At 45.4% G+C, this 16,111-nt stretch overlaps 1 protein-coding gene across 9 annotated transcripts in view; it reads left to right on the forward strand.

Annotated features, from left to right (window-relative positions):
* The window catches only part of DENND5A (DENN domain containing 5A), a 114,465-nt gene that overhangs the window by 12,544 nt on the left and 85,810 nt on the right, over window positions 1–16,111 (forward strand). For 6 of the 9 annotated variants that reach the window (XM_053286621.1, XM_053286613.1, XM_053286615.1 and 3 more), the window contains exons 2-3: window positions 12,588–12,659; window positions 13,224–13,333. In XM_053286621.1, the coding sequence (XP_053142596.1) occupies window positions 12,588–12,659; window positions 13,224–13,333 (182 nt within the window). The remainder of the gene's footprint in view (window positions 1–12,587; window positions 12,660–13,223; window positions 13,334–16,111) is intronic. The other 3 variants (XM_053286614.1, XM_053286618.1, XM_053286620.1) reach the window with 1 other exon arrangement.

Consider the following 16,111-nt stretch of genomic DNA (forward strand, 5'->3'; position numbering starts at 1 on the left):
TGCACATGGGCACTTCCTGGTCATCCAACTGGGATTTTGCTGCCTCATGCACAGTTTCTGGGAGTGTGCACTGCTCTGAATCTTAACTGGCTGCTCCTCCGACTAACTTTATTAATTGTGAGAACCAGCTCTATAGGAAGAGACATGGATTAGCAGTCACCATGTGTTTAAGGTAATGTTTAGCTTGGTTTTGAAGTATTTTATCAGGGGACTAGATAATAAAATGTGTATGGTTAAATGCAGGAAGGATGTTGGAAGATTTAAAATTAGAATAAGCAATCTTAATTAAAAACAAGAGAACAAATAGCTGCCAACTCAAAGGAGCAGTTAATCTGGTTGCTGAACAAGGCCAGCTCAAGGATTTCTAGTGCCCAAGGTGAACCCTGGCTTTGGTGCCCCCTGTCCTCTTTGTCCATGCAGGACAAAGTGTCATCCAAGTGGGTGGGCAGCAGTGTTCCCTCTGATTTAATAAATTTTGTTCTGGGCAGCAGTATCAAGGCAGTGTGTGTGCACGTGCATTCAGAATGAGGCCTTCCTGATTCTACCTGAGTGGGATTTAAAATTAACTGAGTGGACACTTAAAAACTTCTGTGCGTGCACACATTCACACACCTTAGAGGGAACACTAGCAGGCAGTCCTCATCACCTACTTGGCCATTCACTTGCTCTCTTTGCCACTCTGCCTCTGCCTGCTGCTCCTGCCTCTGCCAGGGCAGATAGCCTGCCACAGCGCATTATAATGACATCAATGTGCAATGCAGCTACATCATTATAATATACCATGACAGGATAGCTTCCCATTGTAATGCACTGCAACAATCTGGCTCCATGGCAGTAGTGGCTGAGGCAGCCAGCAAGAAGAGCAAGTGGGCAAGCAGATGATGGGGATGGGGAGTACCCACTTGCTCACTCACCCACTCATTCGCTTTGATGGGGCAGAGGCTTATGTGCCTGCTCACTTTGGTGACAGGAGGCACCTCCTTGTGAGGACGCTCATGTGGGTGAAGGGGGCGGGTGGTGGCACCCTCTGCCCCTGCTGAATGCTTTCCTCATCTTCCTTGTTGCTGTGGTTGTTAGTGGCAGGCAAGCACCTGTGCTCCAATAGACTATACTTTCAGTTCATGGGACAGCACATGACCAGACTGTTGGTGCCCCTCCCCACTCGGCACCCTAGGTGGCCACCTAGTTCATCTAGTGGGCAGGCCGGCCCTGTTGCTGAAATATATTGCTTTCTCCTTAGCTGCTGTTTTTTTTTTTTTTTAATTCTTTGCAAAGTGCCTATTTTACTGCTAAGCTATGCAGCTGGCATTCCGCCCCCAAATCCCCCCTTTTGTGCACTTTTTTTTTGTTAAAAAGACAGCACTATGGCTTCCTGCTTTTCCTTTGCATTCATCAGGGAGCCTTCTTGACAGAAGCTTTTGCAGTGAAGGGGGCAGAGGATTGCAGTTCACATTGGTTGCCAATAAGGCTGAAGAAATGTGGGCTGCTTCTGATGGGAAGATGAGAACAACCTTGTCATTTGCACAGCAAGTTCGATTATGGAGTAAAGCTGTGTTGCTGCTACTACTGCTGCTGCCCTCTGGCTTGGGGACTGACATATGCCTTGTATTAGTAAAAAGCCCTCCCCCCCCCCGATCAAGGTGCTTTGATTGGGGGGAAGAGGGCCTCAGCAGCTCAAATCTGTTTGGGTGTCTGCTGGGAATAGTTAGGATGACATTCCTTGATCCACAGCCTACACCACCTTCTTCCTGCTTTCTTGAGGGGAAGTCCCATTAACAGCTCGAGGCTTACTTTTGAATGAACATGAATGGGAGTGGGCTGCACTAAGTTTAAAAACAAAAATGGGAGATAGAAGATCATAATAGTGATAAAACTGGCCTTGTTGGGGAGAAAATGGAACTGCAAAAGGCAATGTCTGGAAGTAAAGTAGCAAAGGTGTACTCAGGTATGGAAGGGGAGCATGACCTTGGGAGCCAACTCTTTATCAGAAGAGCCCTCTTTCTCAAACCCAGACAAGTTGTGCTGTGGTCTACAGCAAGGCTGTTCAACTTCGGACCTCTTGCAGATGTTTACCTACAACTCCCATAGTCCTTGGCTATTGACCACTGTGGCTGGGGACTATGGGAGTTGTTGTCCAGAAACAACTGGGGGGCCGAAGTTGAGCAGCTCTGGTCTACACCTTTCCTCATTGCCCTAGTTGTACTGTTGTATTCTTGTCAGAATATCTAAGCAATTAAAAGGAACTGATGTTTCATGGAAGTAGAATAAACTGCACACTGAATGCAGAGCATGTCATCTAAATGCTCCCCATAATCTCCCATAACTATCCATGATGGCAAAAAACACTATCTAAAACCCTGTTGGGAAGAGAGCTGGAGTGTGGAAATGGTGGCTGAGGGAACGGTTTGGATCTGTCACACTGCTCTCCTCTGCTCCTAATTGCCTCCAGCAAAAGTGGCTTTTTCTATTTTAAAAGGTCTATTGGGTTACCATTACACAAAATGTACATGTGCAGTTTGGGACTGTGAGGGTGTTTGAACAAGTGTTTTCCATAGCCAAGCAGTTAAGCCAGCTGCAGTACTTACCATCTGCACCAGTTCATTCAGGCCCTGGTTCAGCCCGAAACTTGTATGCATTCTAAAGTTCTCACATGAGTGAACTTCTACATTGATGTTAGTAGCAGCGGCAGCTCTGCACATTGTACTAAAAATGTGCGGCTCTATTAAAGACAGTGAGGAAGCCTTTGTGTAATGGGAAGTAGTTTTTGTTTTAGTAATTCTGCGAAGGATATTGGATGGCCAGAATTTGAGGATAGATTTGTAATAGCACTTGTGAAATGCTTTGTACATGTTGTTGCTCTGGATCACCCAGTTTTCTTCCTCCCTCTGAAGAAGCTTGTGTTGTTAGCAATGTTTTGGAATACCAAAGAGCTCTTTTGTTTCTTTGGGAACGGAGGCAGACGTGCTGTGGTAGCTGATATTGCTGTGAAGAATGGAATGGCTGATGTAAGGAAGAGCAGCTGTACTCTGCTGAAGCTTCTTTCGAATTACTGGCTAATATGCTAGACTGTTTTATGGCAAACAATGCCATGTTTTTGTGCTGGGTTGCAATTATAACCCTGGGCAGGAGAGTGTAGCTTATAAAGATTACTCTTAGAGTAAACAAATTACTTTCTTGTTTTTCCCAAGCAACTTTTAGAAGCTTGCCTATTGGCTAACATGTTTGCAAAGCACAAGATTGCACAGCGACCACAATAACTGACTTTACTTAAATGTTTTGAGGGGAAGTATTTAGATAATAATTACTTCAAACAGTATCTGTAACTGTGTTTAAATAATAGATTGTTTGGTCCCATAGATGAAGAATTAAATTGTTATACTAAAATGGCTATTGCATGCATAATATTAGATTTCTTTTGCCTGCATCTCAAAGTAACTGTTGAAGTAATTGTTGTCAAAGTAATCACTAGGTCACCACTAGTCGGAACTGGTTTTTTTCTGCCCAAATGAGAAAGTCTCTTTAAATTTTCTTCAGTTAATACCATAGAAACCTTAGTCTTGCCTGCAGGAATTCATATGGGAAAAATAATTCATATGATGTGACTGCACATGGTACATCAGTTATTCATGGCAGATTTGAGACGAAGGCTTCCTGAATTGTGCTCTGGCTATCACTAGGTACACTTTTATTTGGAGTAGATATTACTATTCTCTTTTTTAAAAAGAAAATTGTTTAGAGTCAGCATCCAAGCATGAGTTATGGGTTGTCACCACATCTCCGGACATGGAGAACACCCTCTCGCTCTGGATGCTGCTTGGCGGGCATGAGAGGAGCTACCCAGCAATTGTCACCAAGTACTGCCCGACGTGGAGGAGGCGGAAAGCTCACTTGGCACTGCCAGGGACACCACACTGCTGGATTGGGAAGCGGTGGTGATACTGCTGCTAGGGGTAGACTGCACACTACTGCTGCTACAACAACAACAACAAATATTTGTATACTAGTGGGCCCGGGCGCAGAGCATCTGCACCTCTAGTTGGGCCCAGCTGTCCCCCTCCCCACACCGGCATGCCCAGCTTTCTGGCTGGCCAACTGGCTGCTCCCCTGTGCTGCTGTTCCCCTGGGCGAGGCCGTCCCGCCACTTCTGGCTAGGCTAGGCTGGCCTGCCGCTGCTTCCTCCATGCGGCTGGGCCAGGGCCCGCTGCTGCCACCGTCTCACCCTGGTGGGCGGGCCAGGGCCAGGCCGTCCTGCCACCACCTCCTGCCTCCTCCCAGCTGGCAGGGCTTCGCCCGCCGTCCACTCACCTCTTCTGGCTGGTGGGGTTTCACCTCCTGGCTGCTGCCATTATTTCTCTCCACTTCAGTGCTGGAACTCTCGCATACTCTAGAGCAGTGATTCTCAAACTTGGGTCCTCAGGTGTTATTGGATTTCAGCTCCCATAATCCTCAAGCAAAGGCCACTGAGGCTGGGGATTATGGGAGTTGAAGTCCAATAACACCTAAGGACCCAAGTTTGAGAATCACTGCTCTAGAGCATCTGCGTGCTAGTACTTGATTGCTCCACTCATCCCCTGACACAGCCCCCCTCAACTCACTCTATCTCCCCACTCTCACCTGAGCTGTACTCCTGTTCCTCCATCCCGTTGCTTCCATCACCCTCACTCCTCTTGGTTTTGGCTGCAGCATTGCTGCCGCCTATTGGGCAAGCTGCTGCCCCAGAGACCTCCCCACCCTCACCCAAGCCCCGCTCCTTCTTCTCCTCACAGGAGCAGCAGCAGTGGTTGACTGGGCCCTTCCTTGCTGTCAGTGCTGCCATGGCTGCTCATTCCCCTCAGGCTGCTGACAGAACATCTTCTGACCAGTAACAGTTGCATTCCAAATAACCTTAATCACCACAGGCTCCTCCTCCTTATTTGCATATGGAATCCCCACTGCCCAGTCACCATAGTGCTTCTGCTCTCACAGGCTCCTTCTCCCTATCTGCATATGGAATCCCCACTGCCCAATCAGGTGCTTCAGCAGGGGCGTGGCTTGCCACATCCCCACGCATCCCCCTGGTCCATCTACAGGAATTAATAATATAGATGGCTTTTCAGAGGAAGTTCTCAAAGCAGTTTACAAAGAGAAACAAGCAACAAATAAGATGGTTCCCTGTCCCCAAAGAGCTCACAATCTCAAACTAGCACTATATACTATATGTATTTAGTAGTACTACATACTGCCACTAGCAGTAGGCACTCCATCACCCTCCTCCTGGTTGTGCCTCAGCCTCTTCTCCTCAGCTCACCTAACTTCTTTGACCAGGAGGTCCCTCCATCTAGGAAGCTAGTTATGGGTAACAGCTTTGCCCTTGGGTCACATAGGCAGGACAAAATATGCATTGTCGATGCACCAAGGGTGTCGTGATCCAAACCACCACTCCAGTCCTGAGCCAACCTGCCAAGGCAATTGCTTCCTCAGTGGTCAGTGTGCACGGAGCTCACCCATTGTCTTCTCAAGGAGAAGAATGGTGGGCAAAGCCTGTCTCGGCATTGCTGTCTCAGCACACTGACTGTTCATGGCAACAAAGAATTGCTTGAGTGCCAAGGCAACCTTGGAAATGGGTGCCCAGTCCTGGTTGGAAAGTCATACCTCCTTGGAGACTGGAGGACTGCCTTTTGTTCCTGCAGGCACTGGAGCAGGAGAAAGGTGGAGTTCCATTGGGTCAGAACATCCTGAGGGATCATGTGTTCAAGCAGGCTGAGATCAAGATGCCTTTCCTTGAGCATCTGCCTTTTCACTCCTGTGGAAGCAAGCTCCTATCTTGCAGTACCTCTCCACAAGAGCAGCCATGGCAGCAGCAGGCTGGCACTCAGTGCTTCCAGTGGGGATGCTTCAACTGGCCATAGCCCCAGGTTCAGAGTGTGTGCCACACAACAAATGGACAAGTTGGAGCTGCTCAGCTGCATTAACCATGTTAAGAGCATTGTTGGTCACCATGAACCTGCAGTGAAGATTTGGCAGCCCAGACAGCCATCACTCCACGTGGCGATCAATGGGCACCAGCAGCTGATCTGCTGTGTGGTCAATGTCTAGCATCTCCACAAACAGCAGAGCCTCCTGTGCTTTGCTGCATGGGTGGGGCTTGCTACACCACCAGCATCAGATATCCCCTTGCTTCCCTGCCCCCACCAGTGTGCTGTGACAGACAGGAAAGCAGTTTGCAGCCCACTGCTGCCGGTTCACACATCCGCAGTGAAGTGCATGCTGGTGTTGGGCACGGCTGGGTGCAGCAGCCCTGACATTCCCCCTGCACAACTGGTATAGGGAGGGCACCACACACCTGCTGAAGGTGAGGGGATTTTATAGTCGGGTGCAAGCACTAGTAGCAGCTGGCGGGAGCCGGCATTCTCCACCACCTGGAATGGCTAGTTGTCCAAAGCCATCATTTTGGCAATGACCCAGGTGATTAGACAAGAATCTGGGCAAGCACAGGCAACTTCCCTTGCTTGGGAGCAGGAGAGGTTGCCCTGCTGCCACTAGTCGAAGGCACATCAGGCCTATTGCTACCAGCAGGAGCAGGGACCACTGGGTGATGCCATCGCAGGTGCAGAGTCACCCCTGATGTCGCAAGATGCTTAGGGTCCCTCTACCTGCTGACCTGTACCCTGTAGTGGATGCAAACAGCATGGGTTGGTTCACCAGGGCAGAGCTCAAAGTGGTCCCACACCATGCTGCCTTTGGAGCTGGTCTGGCCCCATTTTGGTAGTGGTGGTACTGGGGCTGCTGGTTCTTTCTGGGGTCTACTGCCAGCACCACCCTTGGTCCAAGGCTGAGAAGGTCCAGGAACAGGAAGCGGAATGACTTCCTCCTGCTCCTCCTCAGTCTCAGATGGGGGTGGGTGGGTTGCACTGCCAATGGGGATTGGGCAGAATGGTGAGAATGATCTGGTTGGGCTAGTAGCAGCCAACACAGTCACCTCCTCTTCCACTGCCACAGGAAGACCTGACAGGAAGATTTCCCCCCTAATTCAGCTGTGCTGCAGGACTACCCTCCTCCCAAAGGGAGAGTCTGCATGCAAAGGGGGATGACTTGGGGAGCAGGCCCCTCTCATCGCTGCCCACAACCAGCATCACCCCCCCCACCTGCCAATCTCCTCCCAGCTCTGGCTCACACCTTCCCAAACATCTTGGTGTTTTTAAAATTCAAGCCCTAACTTGGGGGTGGGGGTGGAGAATAACAAGCCCCCTTAAGGTGGGTATTTTAAAAAGGGGTGTGGGGTCAGGGGTGGTCTACTTCTGCTGTGTACTATCTTTAGCACTGTAGTGCACATACAGAAGCTAGAAAAATTACCTCCCCCAATAAAGAAGCAGGCTTTTGGGGGGGCTTTATTGAAGGGGAGCGAGCCAACAATGGGGTAAGTCGAAGGGAAGGGAAAGGGGATTACTGTGGCCTGTCTCATAACCAACTGCTCCTGTACTACGTAGTACCTAATCCCTTCCCCAAACTAGGCCTGTTTTGTTTAACTGTTTAAGGAACTCTAACCTGACCAAGTTTGGGGGTGCTTTCCTTCCGGCGACTGGTGTCTTCTGCTGGAGTCTAGCCTGGTGCCACTCTTGGAGGCACTCAGGCCGAGCAGACACTGCTTGGGGACATGGGGACTCAACAGCTAGGTGTAGGACAGGTGAGCACCCCCCACCTCAAAAGAAAAAGCAACACAGTAGCAGCAAAGCTAGTGCAGTTTGGGGCAACAAAAGAAAAAAAACGAGTCTTAGCACAGAACCCCAGTTATAAAAGCCGCTGAGGGCTGGCTATAAGAAGAAGAAATACACACAAGAGGGGTGAAATCCACAGCAGCACACAATTAAAGCCACTGGGGCTGCTGGTAAAATTAAAAACAAATAGAAAATAAATAAGTAAATAAAAAGAAGTTGGCACTGCAAAGAAAAAAAGAGAACAAGAAAGATAAGCCACAGGTACTCTCTATCACTCTCCACACAGGCAGGCCCCAGTCCAGCAGTTACTTTCTGTGTTGCAGTGCTAATCCTTCCTCCTCTGGGAAGCACACTATACGAGAAAGTTCTCTGGCCTCCCAGCCCCTCAAATACATTTTGAAAAACCCTCCTTTGTCTCCCCGCTCCCTTCCCCCAGCCAATGGGGGCACAGTTGCCCATGACAACATTTGATTTGAAGAATAACAAGTCAACCAAGAAGCAAGGAGATCACAAGCCAATTGGAAGCCAGTTCGAGAAAACCAATCAGAATAGGAAAAACAGACCTCCAAAATGGTGCTCGAAACAGTCAAAGTGTTTCGAGTCAAAATGCGGCTGTTCTGTTTTGAGCTTGAAACAAGCCCTTTATTCTAAGGGTTATTCATTTCAAGCCTGAAGCAGTAGAAACGGCTGTTTCACACTCGCAACGTTTCAAGTGATCACCAAATGTTTCAATCACCAAACCGATTCAGTGCCGTGGGGAGGGGAGCAGTGAGCGGGATCTTTAAAAACGAGGAGAGCAGGCCCTTACCTACTCACTGCTGCAGCATGCAGCTTCTGGCTGCAGTGGCATTGTCCTCAAGAACCTGCATGCAGCGCCAGCACACCCATAGTGTTCACGCATCCGTGCTGACCACACAAATGGCACCCAGGCATGCTCAGGTGCCATGTGTGTGCCGGTGCAGCATGCAGGTTCTTGGGAGCAGCACCATCGCAGCAGGAAGCAGCATGCTGCAGTGCAGAGCAGGTAAGGACCTGCTTTCCTCTTTTTAAAAAGATCACGTTCGCTGCTCCCCTCCCTATGGCGTCAAACTGGTTTGGACCTTGTCTGAACCAGTTTGCCACTGAACCAGTGCATGGACTTCAGTTCGTGCACATCCTTAGTATGGTATCATTGTTATTTGGAACTCACTCCTAAAGGCAGCTTGCCAGGACATTCATTAGTGGCCTTTAGAAAGTTCATAGCTGGTCAAGACTTTTTATTTCAGAAGACTTTGGGTCTAAAATGAGTTATAGACTCATTTTTGTTTTGCCAACTTATTGCTGAAGCATTTTAAAGTTGTGAACTCATATTTCAATGATTATGCTAGTCTGTGAGCCACTTTGGGAGCTTGTTACAGACTGAAAGGTTGACTGTAAATTTTAATAAGTCAGTTGTATTTATCAAGTTGGTAGTTCACCTTCTAAGTAGGATGATGGACTCTCTTGGAACCTTGCATCTTCCTAACCAGTTTTTAAAATAGCAGTCTTGTGTGTAATTCTATATACTAGTGGGCCCGGGCACAGAGCATCTGTGCCTCTAGCTGGCCCGCCACGGCGGCCGGGCCCGCCGCCTTGCCTCCGCGGCCGGGCCCGCCGCCTTGCCTCCGCGGCTGCCCAGCCAGGCAATTCTCCTGGGTGCACCAGGACCAATCAGGCGCCCCCGCAGCCCAGCCAATCAGCTGGGCTGCCGGGACCCATTTTTCCTGGGCACACCCAGGAGAAATATATATATATAGATTGTCATGTATTGGATGTAGACTGGATTACTGAAATGTGGACTGGATTACTGTAATGCACTCTATGTGGGGCTGCCCTTGTATGTAGTCCGGAAACTACGGCTGGTCCAGAATGCGGCAGCCAGGCTGGTCTCTGGGTCATCTCGGAGAGACCATATAACTCCTGTATTGAAGGAGCTACACTGGCTGCCGATATGCTTCCGGGCAAAATACAAGGCGCTGGTTATAACCTAGAAAGCCCTAAACAGTTTGGGCCCTGGGTATTTAAGGGAATGCCTTCTTCTGCATGAACCCCACCGCCCCCTGAGATCTGCTGGAGAGGTCCGTCTGCAGCTGCAGCCAGTTTGTCTGCTGGCCATTCAGGGATGAGGCTTTGGAATGCGCTTGCTAGTGAAATAAGAGCCTCCCCATCTCTGACAGCTTTTCAAAAGTCTTTAAAAACACATTTCTTCACCCAGACTTTTAATTAATGTTTTTATGGTTTTAATGCTGTTTTAAAGTATTGTTTTAAAATTTTTAAATTGTTGTAATGTGTGTGGTCCCCCCCCCTTTTGTTTTAACAAATGTTTTACTTTGTTTTTATTCTGTTGTAAACCACCCAGAGACATAAGTTTTGGGTGGTATAGAAATGTTTTAATAAAATTTAATAAAAATATTAAAAATGTATCTCCAGTCCTTTAGAGATTGCTTCTAGAAAATTGCTCAGTGTATCCCCTGAAGTTACTCTGAGCTCTTTGAGTAAATACAGAAGAGTGATCCAGAATAATTTTAAATTAACAAAGAGTAGAACACAGCAACAATTCCAAAATCAGCCTCTTTTGCCACATAATTATGTATTGGAGGATAAATGAAGCATTGAAATGACTTTCCCCCATCCTATTTTGCAGGTGGTGATAAAAGCTTTGGGTTTATTTGAAGCATGTTGTTTCATGTAATTTTGCCTTATTGTTACTGCAGCTGTCATGTGCTGCATACTCATTTTCCTATTCATTTTATGAAGGTGACAAAGTTTATTTTTGGTGTCAAAATTTTCCTTCTTATTTAGAAAGCACTTGTATTCATAGGAAGTAAAAGGAGAGGACTATTGCCATAAAGTCCTAATGACCATCACTCCTATATTATCAATTTTATGAACTACCCTGTGATATTTTTCTTGATTCAGATTCCCCAGAGGTATTTGAGTCTGCCATCGATTCTGAATTTGAAATCTTCATGTGCACAGGCAGTATACCATATTACCAAATGCTGGGAACAAACAAGGGATGGGTCTTCCTCTAATGTCTTGAAGGAGAACATCCCTGGTTATATAGCTAGTAGCCACTGTTATAACATTTAGGCAGCACAGACTTGTGGTCTGACACTGAATGAGAGGATTTTAAAAACGATTTTATTTCAGCACTAACACAGTGAAGTGCTTGTTTTGCATGTTAGCATCTATAGTGTTCAGGTCATTCGTATTTTAAATGGTAGTTCTTAAAAGGAGTCTTGTTTTGAATTCTGTTCTGAAACACTAACAGTGCAATCCTATGTGTGTCTACTCAGAAGTCAGTCCTAATATGTTCAGTGGAGTTTTCTCCCAGGTAAGGGCCAGAATAATATAACATTAAATGCATTTGCATGAAGTTACAGACTTAAGTTTACCCATTAGTAGCAGCTATGTTAGCCAATTATTTGATTCGGACCATGGCACAGAAGAAGGGAGTATTCTAACTTTTTATCTCTGCACCATTTTCTCACCAAAAAGCACTCCCCAAAGTGGATATTTAACCTTCAAAGTACCATTGTAGCAAATTCAAATAGCTTCTTTGGTGGGAGGGATTTCTGGCAGGGAAACAGCACCGAGGTAAAGGTAATTGAATACTTTCTACCTCTGTGCCGGGTGCCCTGCTGAATCACAGTCCTGAGTAGCTGCTACCCATAAGTAAACTTAAGCTGGCAACCACATGCTGACACACATAATATGCAGCATTAATGGACTTGCATTAAGTAAATTGTTGACAACAGTAATACAAGTCCATCACCTGAACAGGATGTATGAGTTTCACATAAATAATTTACATAGCAATATAGCCCCTGTTATTTTGTTTTGAAGTGGGTAGGCGGAGTGTCTTCAGAACAGAAGAGTAAAAAGAAGCTTAAAGGTAAAGTGTGCTTTTGAGTGTCGGTGTCGACTCCTGGTGATCACAGAGCCCTGTGGCTGACTTTGGTAGAATACAAGAGGGGTTTACCATTGCCATCTCCCGTGCAATATGAGATGATGCCTTTCAGCATCTTCCTATATTGCTGCTGCCCGATATAGTTGTTTCCCATAGTCTGGGAAACATACTAGTGGGGATTCAAACCGGCAACCTCTTGCTCCCTTGGCAAGTCATTTCCCCGCTGCACCATTGGTTGGCTTACTTGCTCTTTAAAAAGAACAACCCTGTATCCTGTATGAATCAATGTTAGATTCTGACTACTTCAGGTTCTTGTTCAGAAACCTCAACCACCCAACCAAGATTTGTTTAGTACCTTATAACAGACCTTATTGCTCTTTCTGTTTTAGCCTTTTTTATTTTTGTAAGGAGGGGAAAAACTGTACCCAGAAAAAGATTCCACAAGAACCTTTTCATGTGACCTTGCTTCCCCTTTGTATATTAAATTATTTCAAAATCACATAACCAACACCAAAACAGTGCATCAGTTATTTTGATTATTTACAAATAATGGTTCTAGGAATAAATATGAATAGTTATGACATAAACTCTTACTAGGGAATAAGTCTAATTGAATTCAGCGAGACTTTCCCCCCTGAATACATATGCTTAGGATTGCTGTTAAAGTGAGTGTTAATGTGAAATATACTTTGTCATCATGAACAATGGAAATTCTTCTGCCTATATAAATTGAGATTTTCAAGTGCTTGATAGTTTTTTGTGAATTCTATTAATAATTGTATTTCTATAGTCTGAAAAAAGCTCTGTGATAATCTGCTAAAACATGCAGTTGGAAAATATGATGGAGATAGACCTACTGGGTTTTGTCATTTTGAAGGAGTTGTCTAGAAACAGACTTGTAGCAATAATAAGAGTTTAAACTATTAAATTATAACACAGTGTTCTTTTTATTTGTCATATAGCATTATGCCAGTATATACAGGCCTCTAAAGCCCAAGATGGTGGTGGCCGTTTCATTTCAAGTTCAGCAGAAGGTAAAAAACAACAACAAAAAACACAGGGGGAAATATCAACACTTTGAATCATATGGATATCTCTTTTCTAGTATTTTTGTCTCGTGACCATTTTGTGCCTTCTAGATTTCCCTTCACAGCTGTAAGAGATGATGGGTTCCAGACTTAAATATCAAACAAAACTATTAGAATTGATTTTGTGTGCATTTAAACCTATTGCTTAACTTTTGCTTCTCTTACCTATGTGTGCATTTCCTTAATTACTTTGGAAATGGGATTTAATTTTGATGAACAGATATAAAAATGCACATTCCAAATAAATAAATTTCTGAATTCGATGGAGTCAATAAGGTAACTGGGCTTGTATGGAAAAGCACAGATAGATAACTGTATGCAAAGTACTACAGTGCTATAACCTCACTCTACTTACTTTCTCTCTTGCTAATCACTACTTTGCATTTCCTTTTTCTCTTAAAGGAAATACTTGAAAAATCCTTGAACTGCTCAATAATATACTTTCTGGCATCTAGACAAAAGAGCTTGGGATGAAAATATTTTAATTGATTTTTTTTCCAATTTTTTCAGGTGAAAATTTTGAACAAACTCCATTAAGACGCACATTCAAGTCCAAAGTTCTTGCTCATTATCCTGAAAATGTTGAATGGAATCCTTTTGATCAGGATGCAGTGGGAATGGTTTGTAGCTTAATTGTGTTCTTAATTTTCATTGTTGAACATGCACATGCACATCCTATTATATGGTGAAAATATAATGGCTTGGCTGAAACCAGAGTTTGCTGCAGCGCTATGTAAAAGAGCTAGGGATGTGCACGGAACCGGGTGGGGGTGGTTTGAAGGCAGGTGTGTGTGTTGGACTTTAAGGGTGGTGGAGGGTGCACTTATCCCTCCCTCTGCTTTCCCCCTGCTGGTGCTCTGTTATTCAAGACTCTGTTAGGGTGGCAGCATGCTTCCCTGCTGCCCCGTCCTCTCTTTGCCTGGAAGTGCCAGGTGCGTGTGCGTTGCACTCGTGTGCACACATCACATACATTGGGCAGGTGCATGTGCAAGCACTACGTGTGCACGCATGTGCCCGTTGCACACGTGCCAGGTATTTCCGGGCAAAGAGGGGACAGGGTGGCAGGGAGGTATGCTGTTGCCCCAAAGGAGCCTTGAATAACAGAGTGCCAGCGAGGGGGTGGGAAACGGCGGGAGGGGTAAGTGCACCCTCCCTGCCCTTAAAATCTGACCCCCTGCCTTCGAACAAGCCAAACAGCCGATTGTTCGAACTGGTTTGGAGGCGCTTAAAGGGCCTCTGAATGGGTTTGTGCACCTCCATAAAAAGAGCCTCTGCAAGCTCATGTGTTTCCTTTCTCTCCCTTTTTCATGTGAAAAAGAAGGAAAGTCCTTTCTTTTGCTTTGAAGTAAACCAAGTTATGCTTTGCATTTGAACTCAGGAATTGTTCCCAAGTTTAGTACAAAGCAAGTTTACTACAAATCAGTCCAGGATCAAACTGTGGTTTCAACCTGATTTTTTTCCTAACTGTGGTTGCATATAAACCACAGATCTGGATTGTGATTGGTTGGAATCCATAAGAATGGGTTCTGTGCCTGTGCAGGAACCTCGCAGCTGAGTTCTATAGCTCCTCTAGGCGCCCACGCTCCTCCTCACACGCTCAGTGTGGAAGATATAAAAGGCGAGCTCGATGCCATTTTCTCCAGTTCCTTTTGATCGCCGTTGTGATCACACCTCGTCGTTGGCTACAGCGTCTCGTCGATTTGGTTCATGAAAAGAATTCTATTCAAATAATAATTATTTTAATAATAAAATAAAATAATAATAATAATTCCTTTGACCTGGACTGCCTTTTGACTATTGTTCTTCTAAATGGATTGCTTTGGACTTGTACCTGACTTCTCGGACTTGACTCAGAACGGAAATGGAAAAGAGATCAGAAAAGAAATTGTTCAAACGCTGTGCTGATTGTGGAGGTCTCCTGAGCCTCTCTGCTGCAGTAGCTGTAGGTCTGTTATTTTACACTGCAAGAGAGAACTCATTCTTACCTCAGTGGATGATCATCTAGGTAGGTGGTCATCCAGGAACCAGAGAAAATGGCATCCAGTCCGCCATTTATATCTTCCACGCTGAGCATGTGAGGCGGAGTGTGGGTGCCTAGAGGAGCTATAGCACTCGGCCGCGAGGTCCCTGTGCAAGCGCAGAACCCATTCTTAGGGATTTCAATGGATCGCTTCCAGATCAATAGTTAGAGGTAAGCAAACTTGGTTTCTCCCCAAGTTTTCATGTAATGCAGAACTCTGGTTTACTTCAAAGTGTAAGTAAAATCTTTTCCTTTCTGCCTTTTGCACACAAAACAGCATCAGGGAGCAGCATGTGGGCCTATGGCCAGCCAAGGCTTTTTTAGATATTAAGAAATCATGGTTTCCCATTATGTGTGAACTGGGCAAGTGTTTCCTGGTCTCTTAACCATGACGTGTGTTTCTCTATCTTCTTCTAATCCCCTCTCTCACTGAGGTACAAGTTAGTCAGGCTCAGAGTTTGTGGTTTAAGAGCAAACTAGATGTCATGGCAGCAGATCCATATGATACTTCTATGCCAATCACATACATAGGAAACAAAAGACTGGTGGTTCATTTTAAAAGCAAAATTTGCATGCGGGTGAGAAGTACAGAGCCCTCCCACCTCGGCCCACACCTGCAAGTTGTCCCCCAAACATTTTTCTTCTCAGTTAAACTCTGACACTGGGGGTGTGCTTGGCTAGCAGAAACGCTTGAGGACAGATTTGCAGGGAGCATAGCCATAGATGGTGAGGGTTTTGCACTCTTTGTCCACATGTCTTTTAAAAATGAGTTCCACCCCACCCCCTTCTATGTGATTTGTTCAGATTTGTGTTAAAATACACTGATCAGATAATGTAATGTCTAGTTTGGACTTTATAACTTTGGAAAAGTAAGGGGTAGATGAAGTCATGTGCTTGTATGGGTATTGTCTATCTTCCACACAATAATATCAAGCGATATCCAGTGTCTTGTCTATATAAATCTATCTGTGGCAAATCCTAAAGCTTTTTTTAATCTATGATGATCTATGATGTTGGTTCAACAGCAGCACATATGTTTCTATCTTGCAAGCATGAATCCATCTAAAATTTTAGGTTGGGACAGTTTTGGAACTCTATGTGCCTCATATTTGGGAGGACAAAGGCACCTTGGAGTATTTGAGTGTGCAACTATGTGTCTGTGTGGCAGAATAAATTGTCCACCAATGGATTTTAATGTACTGCATTCTCATTGGGCACAATCCACTAGAATTAATGATGGTAGAACTCATGGAGGAGAAGTTCTTGATTTCCCTCATTGCTAGTGTATTTATTTTAAAAAGTAAATGCAAATATAGCCATCTGGGAAATACTGGGAAACTTTACATCTATCAAGGATGAATTAATGCAATACAATTTT

Source organism: Hemicordylus capensis, chromosome 1 (assembly GCF_027244095.1).
Source record: "Hemicordylus capensis ecotype Gifberg chromosome 1, rHemCap1.1.pri, whole genome shotgun sequence".
Classification (NCBI taxonomy): Eukaryota; Metazoa; Chordata; class Lepidosauria; order Squamata; family Cordylidae; genus Hemicordylus; species Hemicordylus capensis.